A 10,796-nucleotide genomic window follows, 5' to 3' on the forward strand; every position below is an offset into this window, starting at 1 on the left:
AACTCGTTTTCCTTTATACTTTAATCAGCATGTTAAGTTTTGTTATAGATTGACAACACTAAGAGTGTACTGTGAGATTCATTATAAAGTACTTTTATAATAAAGAATTCTTTCTTTTTTTCAGAAAACCAGTAGAAGTGCTTCTCATTCATTTAAGAAGGAAAGCCAGCAGAATTTTACAGTTTGTATTGCATAGTTTATATATAATTCTTTCTATCTAAAATATTTTATTGTATATAATCACTAATCGAAACCTACATATTTTATTTACATTTGAGGAAGTATACACAAAACAAGTCATAGGATTTTACCAAAAGAAATATCTTTGGATCATAGCTCATATTATCACCCTAAACGAGGGCTTAAGTGAAAAGACACGCACCACCTAGAACTCTAAGCCGAAAAAATATCTAAACAACTCCCTATATAGCTAGCTAGTGGGTAGTGTGGAGAACCAAGAAACCCGAAGCAACCAATCCAAACGAGAAAGGAATCCCCAATGGCTCATCGCGTCCTCCTCCTCGTCCTCTCCCTCGCGGCGGCGGCCGCGGTCGTCGCCGCCGCTGTCGACGCCGAGGACCCCCTGATCCGTCAGGTGGTGCCCGGCGGCGACGACAACGACCTGGAGCTGAACGCGGAGTCCCACTTCCTGAACTTCGTGCAGCGGTTTGGCAAGTCCTACAAGGACGCCGACGAGCACGCGTACCGGCTGTCCGTGTTCAAGGCCAACCTGCGCCGCGCGCGCCGCCACCAGCTGCTGGACCCGTCGGCGGAGCACGGCATCACCAAGTTCTCCGACCTCACCCCGGCCGAGTTCCGCCGGACCTACCTCGGCCTCCGCAAGTCCCGGCGCGCGCTCCTCAGGGAGCTCGGGGACTCGGCGCACGAGGCGCCCGTGCTCCCCACTGACGGCCTTCCCGAGGACTTCGACTGGAGGGACCACGGCGCCGTCGGCCCCGTCAAGAACCAGGTCGGTTTCCCCCCCGAATCCGTTGGGGCCGATCGGAGCCGTATTTTTTTTTCGATCGATTTCGACTTGCCCTTCGCGTCTACGCGATTTGTTGAATTTTTGTTGGGTTGATGTCTAGGGTTCGTGCGGGTCGTGCTGGTCGTTCAGCGCGTCGGGAGCGCTGGAGGGGGCGCACTACCTCGCCACCGGCAAGCTGGAGGTGCTCTCCGAGCAGCAATTCGTCGACTGCGACCATGAGGTGAGGACGCAGGCTACCTTTTCCTTCTTCCCTTACGTAATTTCACAATTTTCCTACTATTATTGTCTCTCTTCTTTTTTTTTGTGATTCGTCCATAGTTTGCTTCCGGCCTTTAGCCCATGTTTTGTCAGCTGGTGTAGTGTCCTTTTCCTGTTTTTATTCCTATCTGATTGGGCAGCGGCACACATATCTTGGAGCGGGGGAAAGGGGGGACTTGGGAGGACAACTTAGTTGATGAGAAAATATAAACGTGAAATTTGCTGATAAAAGAGTGGTGCGAGATTGAGATGTCACTCCTTTAGAGTTGAACTGAAAGTGTTTTGGGTAGTTGTCAAAGATAGTTTAGAGAGCCAAAGTTGTTGGCTTAGTTGAGTTGGTGGATAATAAGAAGATACAAAATGTTAGGTAGAGTGTATGTGTTTACTGATCGTCAGGTGGGCTTGACCTTGGAGCGGGTAGCATTTTGTCTATGTGTTCTTGAGTCTCTATGGATCAATACAGATTGCCTAGAGTGACTGCTCAGATTAGATACCTGGATACTAAATCCTTTTGGTCATCTCGAGTGAGCTCAGAAGACTGATGAGCTTGGGAAACCATGTTTTATTTGACCTGATAATATGCTTACTGAAGAATTCACTAAATGATGATCAAGGAAAATTTTGGGCTTAAGTTTACCCAAAGCATAGCCGGAGATATCGCAAATCCTAATGTTCTGTCATTTCATGTCTCATGTGTCAGCCACTCTTCATTGTCAAGTTTATTCTTAATTTGGTAGCTTATACTGAGTATGCCCATGTGAATTTTCATTTGGCAAGATGCCTTATACCGAGTATTCCCATGTGAATTTTCATTTGGCAAGATGCCTGCGCTACACTTTGATACACAATAATGGTTTTGCTATGTTCACTAGTGATGAATTGTATAGCTAAAGTTGTGAGCTGTTTCTTGTACTCCTTCCGTCCCAAATTACTATTCGTTTTGGCTTTTCTAGATACATCACTTTTGATATGTATCTAGACATAAGTATATATGTAGGTGCATAGCAAAAGTGATGTATTTAGAAAATCCAAAACGAATAGTAATTTGGGACGGAGGGAGTATGTTTGTAGAGTTTTCACGGTAGAATCTGTATAATGCTGTCTTAAATTTGCTGCTCTCTGTGGATTCATCAATCCTCAACCTGCTATCCCCCATTCCTGTTGTAAATCCTGCAGTGTGATTCATCAATTTTTCTACTCAGTATCCTCTCCATTCCTTTTTGTAAATTCTGCAGTGTGATCCATCAGAGCCTGATTCATGTGATTCGGGATGCAATGGTGGGCTGATGACCACAGCCTTCAGTTATCTCCAGAAAGCTGGTGGCCTTGAGAGTGAGAAGGATTATCCTTACACTGGGAGTAATGGCAAATGCAAATTCGACAAGTCGAAGATTGTTGCTTCTGTTCAAAACTTCAGTGTTGTCTCTGTGGATGAAGACCAAATTGCTGCCAACCTTATCAAACATGGTCCACTGGCAAGTAAGTACATGGATTTCTCACGTTAATAGGTCTTGTATCTAAATACATAGAATCATCAGTAGCGAACAATGAAATTACTGATGCTTATCCTCTGTTCCATGCAGTTGGTATCAATGCTGCGTACATGCAGACATACATCGGTGGTGTGTCATGCCCATACATCTGTGGCAGGCACCTTGACCACGGTGTTCTCCTTGTTGGCTATGGTGCGGCGGGTTTTGCCCCCATCCGCCTGAAGGAGAAGCCCTACTGGATCATCAAGAACTCTTGGGGTGAGAACTGGGGTGAGAATGGATACTACAAGATCTGCAGGGGCTCCAACGTCCGCAACAAGTGCGGTGTCGACTCCATGGTCTCCACGGTGTCCGCCATCCACGCCTCTAAGGAGGAGTAGGCTGATCTGTAGTCCTCCCTCACGTTTTCATAATGGTAGAACTACAATACCTGCTAATATTTATGCTCCCATCTGTGTGCTGTTATATATAAGGCAGCAAAGATGTGAAGCTGCAATGGGTTGCTTGCTGAAAGGTTTGTGTTTGGTATGAGATGCATGCTACAAGCTATTTGGATGTAGCAAAGTTATCACCAGATCTGTATACGCTTTTTAATCTGCAGAACTTTTGAATAGTGTGTACATAAATATATGGTGTGCTCCCATCTAAATCGTGTTATATTTGGTGTGCATATGGGTTTGATTTGTAGCTTTGCTCAACCGCATTGGGAGATTCACGACCCAAACTGCCAAGCTGCACCTGCGTGTTATCAAGTGAGATCTTAGAAAGGAAAGGCGTAATCGAAGAATTTGATGAACCAGAGCTGTACCAGCTGGTAAAGGTTAGTCGCCAGTCCATTAGAGGACCATGTGTGATTGTAGGGTGCTTATAAGAGAACCTATGTTTTATGAGAATTCATGTTCATATTCATCTAGGAAAACAAATACGAAAGTGATTTTGATCTCTGTTCGATTCATATTTGTTCCCTTCGTAAACCTAAATTAGTACTCCCTCCGTTTTTAAATATACGATGTTTAGGATAAGCAAATTAGTTTATTTTTATTTATTTTTTTTACCCGCAAAGAATATTTTATTTTTGAACTAACTAGCTGTGCCGAGGAATTGGGTCGGGTCTACACACTCGAGTTGTTTCAGGACCTAGCCAAAAAAAGACTCGGCCTGTTCTCTCTCCACCACGAAGCGAACTCTTCTCTGATCCAGCCCCAAAAGGCCCACTACACATCGAGTTGTTCAGGGCCTATATAGCCGATAAAACTCGGCATGTTATCAACGAAGCGAACTCTTCTCTGATCCAGCCTAAAAAGGCCCACAGTTCCTCGAGGCTCTCTGTTTTTTTTTTTTTTTTTTTGGGGGGGGGGTGATGTTGAAACTTCGAAGCATCATATCCATATATATTCACATTTATATCCATGACTAATACACATACCTGTATACACTTTTTCTGTCCCTAGCTGAGGTCACCAAGAGCCACAAGCGTCAATTAACCTGAAATGATGGCGAGCCAAGCGATAAAGTTCCTCGTTGAATTGCAAAACGAGAGAGAATAGGGATAAACTTGGCCTTTCGTTTTCGCCTCTTCAATTTTCTTAGCACATAAGTGGCAATTTGTGGACCATACAATATCACATGCATCAAAAGAGAACTATGATAACTACTGGTCAAGGTATACATTGAATGTGCACTACTATTATACAAAAAATGTGCTTTCGGTTTTATCTTTCGGAATGGAGGGGTAGTCGGGTTCGTATGTCGAACAAATATTTTGAAATTGAGGGGAGGGTTTTGCTATATATGAGTAAAAGGGTATCACCAAAAACACTATTTTTATGCAACTCTAACCACTACTTTTTTTATTAGAGCGAGTTCGTAAAATATAATGAATTACAAAGTGGTGAGAGTATTTTTCTAGAATAGTTATTGCCAACCAAAGTTTCGAAAGTTTTACGAAATCTTATCCAAAAGTTAAGTATTTATGATAGGAGGTAATATTTTAAATAAGTATTTGAAAGAAGTAGAATTATGTAAGCCTCATGTGAAGGACATTAGTGGAGAGAGCTATATAAGAAGCAAATTCACATGTCGTTGACCTATAAAATGAGCAATTCGAAACATGAGCACGAACTTCAACTAAATGAGAATGGCGAAAGAAATTATATTTACTTTTTACCATAGGTATACCAATTAATAAATTGGTTTGCTTTGCAAACTTGGAGCCTAGCTGGATTTTCCAAAAAGTTTATCTTTTGGGAAAGCTACTTCAGGAGGGGAAAAAATGAGAAAAGCTCACATAGTCACCTCTCGCGGTAGGCCCTGCAGTCACCGGGAACAGTGCTCCTACACGGCTCCGTTGACAGCGATGGCAGTGAGAAAAAACCTAGGAAAGCCATGGCTCGAATTATTGTCCATACAAGATGAATACTAGATCCTAATCTTATTTTGTACTTTCTGTCGATCCACGTCCATTCTTATCACTACCACATCAATTCCAATTGACGATAAAGCAGCTAATATCAGTCTAAGGATTTAGTTCTCAATTGCTATTCCTGCAATTTGTATGATAGGCGTTCTCTTTACTATCTCTATGATTGAGGTGTCGCACTGGTACAATTATGCTGAGGTATTGAACTGCTATTGCGCTTTCTAATACGTATCTTAACTTAATTAGACAATAATAGATAAAGTCATTACACAAGGCAATATCCATCTTTTTGAGTTGATGAAAAAAATTGCTTATCTACACTACCCTAAGAAAATTAGGGCCTCTATTGTTGGTCAGTAATTCTAAGCCAAAAGACATGATAGTAGTTGTATGACTAAAATAGATACTTCATTATTAGAAGGCATGCATACCACTAAAAACTATAGCTCATTTTAGTTTGAGTGGCAATCTCAATCCTGCCCTATAACACATCTTTCGAAGCATTAACTTTATAATATATATACTCACTTTAATACATCTAGACACATACATCAAAGATTAGTCTCTCTCACCTATTTATCTATCAATTTTTTTTTGAGAAAATCCGTCAATATATTTTCGATATCATGAATGTCTATTATTACTTGCGGACTCATTTTATATGAGTTTGCATCCATCCATCCATCCATCTTTATCTCTCCTTTATTTGACGGTAACACATATGGCTCCCTGCCTCCACCCCGGAACAACCTTAGGTTATAACGTTATCTCTCTCCCTCTCATCCTTTTCTCTCTCTACCAATCCGTTCCCAAGTATAGTAGAGGAGTATATTTTTTTAAGAGATCGTTAACCTCACAGTCATCCCTCCTCCCGGCCAAAAACCTAAAGGAAGCCAAAGTGGGAGCACCAAAATATTCGCCGCGGCGGCATAGTTTGGGTTGTTTAGGAGGAGAAGACGAGGTTAAGGTAAGCAAGGCGCATCGATCATACTCCCACTACCACATGGGCATGGCATGGCGCCTTTTCTTCTTTTACAGATTCACAAAAAGATTATATCTTTGAGAGAGAACGAGAGGGAGGGAGAGGAGGAGGCGGGCGGCCACCGCCACCTTCTCTCTCTCTGTCTCTCTCTCTTCCTCCACGCGTCTCTGCCGCCGGGGCGACGATGACGACGGTTCCGTCGCGTCTGTGCAGGGGAGATGAGCGCGCCGGCACCGGCGGCGGCGGCGGCGGCGGAGGAGAAGGCCGTCGCCAACGCTGCTGCGGCGGCGAAGGGGAAGGAGAAGGCGGAGGTGCTGCCGGTCGCGGCGGTGGCGGAGCCCGGGAGGGGGCGGTTCGTGGCGTACCCGGCGCCGGTGGCGGAGCACGCGGACGTGGTGGCGGACGCCGCGCGCTTCAGGGCGGTGCTCGAGAGGCTGCACGCGCACATGGGCACCAGGCTCAAGTAAGCCTTCTTCCGACCTCCCATCCGTGCTCGGCCGCGCCGCCGGCGCCGATCCGGCCGCCGCATTTTAATCTCCGTTCCGCGTTTTCTTTGGTGCGGTTGCAGTTGTTATCCTTGTTGCTGTTACCTTTATTTCTTGAATTCAATGCGCGAAAATTGCAACTTGATAAAGATGCGTGGTGGGGAAAGAGAAGTTTGAGGAGCGGCGGCGATCCTTGTGATGTGTGATGCAAATGCCTGCGGGTTTCATCGGTTTTGACTAATCAACCCGTGCTCGTGTTCCCTTTAATATTTATGTGTGGCTCAAATCCGCCAACACGGTTTGGGATTGCAGCCATTAATCTTTTTGATAGGCAACGTTGGTTGCCTATCAATACCCTTTTCCCCTTTTTAGATTGAGGTGGTTTGTTGGCAAATCGTTTGTTGCATTTAGGAATGTTTTTGTTTCAGCCAAGGGTGAAATACGATTCTTCTACTTTGGGACTTATTCGGGAAATTATACTGATCTGTAGTGGTGTAGGGATCCACCTATTTTCACTTTGTTGACGTCTGTATTGAAACATTGGTTTTGGATCGTATATGTATTCTTTTATTTTTCCTCTTATTTTCTGGTATAGTATAATGACCTATATTTCTCAGGCTCTGAAATTCTGGTGTTTTTTACTAAGTAATGATGAAAATGCTGTCTGATATATTGAACAAACAGGTTGTCTTTTTTTTCTCTCAGCAAAGAACTGATCCCTCTTCTGATTTGTTGCTGTTTGTTGGCTTGCTTGTGAGGCTGTTGCAAGTTGCAAGGGTCTAACCATGCAAGGTGTATTTGGCTTCGAGCTTTAGTGTCCTTTTCACATGTATGGCAAACCCAATTTGATACCCAGGCAAAGAAACACAGTTCTCTTTTATCCTGTTCTTTGTATCTGGCCGCTGTTTCACACAACTATGTAAGGAAATATAACTGCTGCGTTCCTAACATCAACTGAATTATCTATGCAAGATAAATAGATAAAGTGCTATGTGCTAACTAGAAAGAGAGCTCGGAGCTTCTTGAATCCTTTTTTCTCAAAATATTTCCTTTCTATGGCTTTAGATTATTTAAACATTTTATGTTACTGTTCATTCGATGTTGACATTTAGCTTAATTTGAGTTAAAGTATAAAAGACAAACATACTTTTGTCAAAGAAAATACTTCAGCTAACTTGTATAAAAGATCTGACAGGCATGTTTAGACTAACATACTTAAATTTATCTATGTCAATATATGTCAGCTAATAACTGTATTGGTAACTTGTTCTGAGTTCATTAATTATTTCATCTAATTTATTATTTGCCATGCTTCATCTGGTTTATTTCTAACATTTATTTGCCATGCTTCATCTGGTTTATTTCTAACATTTATTTTCTCTTCTTTTTTTGTAAGGGTGCCAATTATTGGAGGGAAAGATTTGGATCTTCATCAGCTATACAAGGAAGTCACATCACGGGGTGGTATTGATAAGGCAAGAAATGGATAGAATGTTGTTGATTCAAACTTTAAATTTCCTTAACAAAGTAATTTTCCTGGTCATTATTAACTTATAATTGTGATAGTTTGCGACTTCTATGTAAGATCCTTCAGGGGCACACCTAACTCATTTTACTATTTTTACTAGATACAGTAATTGATAATGTGGTCAGTGGGTCCATATTAGCTTTTTCAAATCTGCAAACTGTTGTAATTTAATTGTGAAGGTATTCCTATCAGGAACCATGTATTGCTATGCAAATTAATAGTTTTCATGAGGTACATTGCCATTAAGCTTGTGTTCGAATAGATGAACTCTGCCATTTTTCAGTCGTTGAATTTTTATACAGTACTTTGGTAGAAAGTACAGACAAATCCAAGCTTACATTTGCACCGATAGCTAGAGTGAATGATCCTTCCTTGAAACTCAAGAATATATCATAAATATCTAACTTATCATATATGCAAAACTCCATTTTGTTAGTCTCTTCCCTTAAAAGTATTGTGTGTGTTCATTTAAGCCCTTAGAGTATCTTTTGGTTTACCCTGGCCTTACGGCTCCACATCTCCCCTGTAGCGCATTTATAGTGATGCTTTATGGCTTTTTTTAGCAAGTTTTGTTGTTATGAAAAGGCAATTATAATCTTTGTCTAATAAAAGCTAAGTTGAAGCCATGCTTGTTCACATATTGTGGTGTTTGCATTATCTGATTGTTAGTTCACTTGATTTGCAAGCATTCAAACTCAGACTGGCGGATAGATAACTGAATCTTTGTTTCTCTCACAGGTGAAGGCAGAGAATAGATGGAGGGAAGTGACTGCATCATTTGTTTTCCCTGCCACTGCGACGAATGCTTCTTTTATGTTGAAGAAATATTATATGTCACTCTTATATCATTTTGAGCAGCTATACTTCTTTAGAGTGCAAGGGTGGTATCAAGAAGAAATAGGTCTGTGATCTGCAGAGTTTTATACTCCTGTTAATTAGCTGGTGCAATCTCACCTAACAAATACCCCTGTTGTCTCTGCAGATTCCAGAACGAATTCCATTGAAGTAAAAACTAAAGCCCAAGCTTCTCATAAAAGAAAAAGGGGCACCAATTCATCTCCTTCAGGTGAGTTTATGTTAATTATCAAGATACTGACTATCTACATACGTTCAAGGTATTCAAATCTTAACTTGTGAGTTCATGTCAAGCAAATTTTACATGTAGATTGATCTATAACCTGCTTAAACATTTGCTAAGTTTATTCCATATGCTGTCAAACAGAATGGAAAATAAATTATGGAAAACATTGTTGCAACTAGGATAATTAACAGAGTGAATACTTTCTGCTAATTTGATATGCTCAAGGAAAACTGTTTACAATTTATATCATTCAGACCTTGTTTGCTTCAACTGTTTCAGATCCAGCTTCGTCTTCAGATAGTGTTGATGTAGATGTGATAATTGATGGCAAGTTTGAACATGGTTACATAGTAACTGTTATTATGGGATCAAAATCCACTAAAGCAATCCTCTATAATTGCACTGAAGAACCTGCTCTGCCAACCCCAGTTCCACCTGCTGCAAGCAACAGCACTGATCTGAAGGGTGGACGTCGCCGAAGGCGACGTAGGAAGAAACTAAGTACAACAGACCCAAGGCACCCCAAACCAAACAGGAGTGGCTATAATTTCTTCTTCCAGGATCAGCACAGAATCCTTAAGCCACAATATCCTGGACAAGACAGACTGATCAGTAAAATGATTGGCGAACGTTGGAACAATCTGAGTCCTGAAGATAAAGCTGTAAGAGTAGACAAAATCTTTAATGTTCACTATGCTGAACCAGCAGCTGTGTGCGGGTGATGCTATATATGTGCCTCTTGTGACTCTTACCGGTATTTCAGGTATATCAAGAAAGAGGCGTACAGGATAAGGAGCGATACCGGACTCAGTTGGCTGCTTATAAAGAAGAACAGAGGACAGGCCAGCCTGTCAGCAATGCTGTGCCTATCCAGCAGAGACTCCCTCAGACAGAAGTGACGATTGATGAAGTAGACTCCAAGGTGAGCGAAGGTGATATGCTGCTGTCGAACCAAGGGTACAGCAGTAGTGACGAAAGTGAGCATTCAGGATTAAAAACAGTAGATGAGCTCAACACCGACACATCCCCTGAGATGAGCATGGAAACAACTGAGATGAGCATGGAAACAACTGGTTCTCCCGGACACCCTGATCCCTCTGCTGATGGGGACCGGTTTGAACTGCGACGGAGAGAAATCCCCAAGGCAGATGAGAAACAGAGCATGCCACCTGATCCATGATTGTCACGATTTGAATGGTAATTTCCATGTGGTACCAAGCTGCTGGATTATTCAGTTGCCTTTTTTGCAGTATCTGGTAACCGTTTTCTGTTTCCACTATACATTCACATTGCCTTAGGAGCATAGGCTATTTGCTAATGTTGTCAATTACTGGCTTAGCGCTCTATCAGCAGTTGAAATACCCTTCATTTTGGCAGTTCTGAATTTGCATTGCCCACTTTCCTTTGAACTTCAGAGGGGTGTTATTGGTAGATTTTGAAGGTCAAATTCCTGCACTATCCAGGGATGAGTGGATGGTCATGGATACTGGATTGATTTTCATAGATATATATTCTTTCATTCAATATCATTGCTAAAGTTTCTCAATCCTAATCTTGCATCA

At 41.9% G+C, this 10,796-nt stretch overlaps 2 protein-coding genes across 3 annotated transcripts; both read left to right on the forward strand.

Moving 5' to 3' along the window:
- Positions 1–446: 446 nt before the first annotated feature.
- LOC101778290 (cysteine proteinase 1) lies at positions 447–3,396 on the forward strand. The gene is made up of 4 exons (XM_004952420.4): positions 447–970; positions 1,089–1,208; positions 2,482–2,725; positions 2,830–3,396. Exons 1-4 carry the CDS (start codon positions 500–502, stop codon positions 3,117–3,119), a joined length of 1,125 nt encoding a protein of 374 aa, XP_004952477.1. The 5' UTR covers positions 447–499; the 3' UTR covers positions 3,120–3,396.
- Positions 3,183–10,780, forward strand: LOC101780173 (high mobility group B protein 15). 2 transcript variants are annotated; one of them, XM_012847673.2, is made up of 7 exons: positions 3,183–3,559; positions 6,354–6,603; positions 8,022–8,100; positions 8,892–9,054; positions 9,136–9,219; positions 9,514–9,896; positions 9,998–10,780. In XM_012847673.2, exons 2-7 carry the CDS (start codon positions 6,359–6,361, stop codon positions 10,412–10,414), a joined length of 1,371 nt encoding a protein of 456 aa, XP_012703127.1. In that variant the 5' UTR covers positions 3,183–3,559; positions 6,354–6,358; the 3' UTR covers positions 10,415–10,780. The 2 variants fall into 2 exon arrangements, with proteins under 2 accessions (XP_012703127.1, XP_004952483.1); XM_004952426.4 differs by lacking the exon at positions 3,183–3,559 and adding an exon at positions 5,844–6,125.
- The last annotated feature ends 16 nt before the right edge of the window (positions 10,781–10,796 follow it).

Source organism: Setaria italica, chromosome I (assembly GCF_000263155.2).
Source record: "Setaria italica strain Yugu1 chromosome I, Setaria_italica_v2.0, whole genome shotgun sequence".
NCBI lineage: Eukaryota > Viridiplantae > Streptophyta > Magnoliopsida > Poales > Poaceae > Setaria > Setaria italica.

What these genes read in the sequence shown, in the direction of transcription:
- LOC101780173 (XM_012847673.2), top strand. Translation starts at nt 6,359, where the DNA reads ATGAGCGCGCCGGCACCGGCGGCGGCGGCGGCGGCGGAGGAGAAGGCC. An exon ending in CACATGGGCACCAGGCTCAA is followed by an intron (nt 6,604 to 8,021) that starts GTAAGCCTTCTT and finishes TTTTTTTGTAAG; the next exon opens with GGTGCCAATTATTGGAGGGA. An exon ending in GTGGTATCAAGAAGAAATAG is followed by an intron (nt 9,055 to 9,135) that starts GTCTGTGATCTG and finishes TTGTCTCTGCAG; the next exon opens with ATTCCAGAACGAATTCCATT.
- LOC101778290 (XM_004952420.4), top strand. Translation starts at nt 500, where the DNA reads ATGGCTCATCGCGTCCTCCTCCTCGTCCTCTCCCTCGCGGCGGCGGCC. An exon ending in TCGGCCCCGTCAAGAACCAG is followed by an intron (nt 971 to 1,088) that starts GTCGGTTTCCCC and finishes GTTGATGTCTAG; the next exon opens with GGTTCGTGCGGGTCGTGCTG. An exon ending in TCGTCGACTGCGACCATGAG is followed by an intron (nt 1,209 to 2,481) that starts GTGAGGACGCAG and finishes TAAATTCTGCAG; the next exon opens with TGTGATCCATCAGAGCCTGA.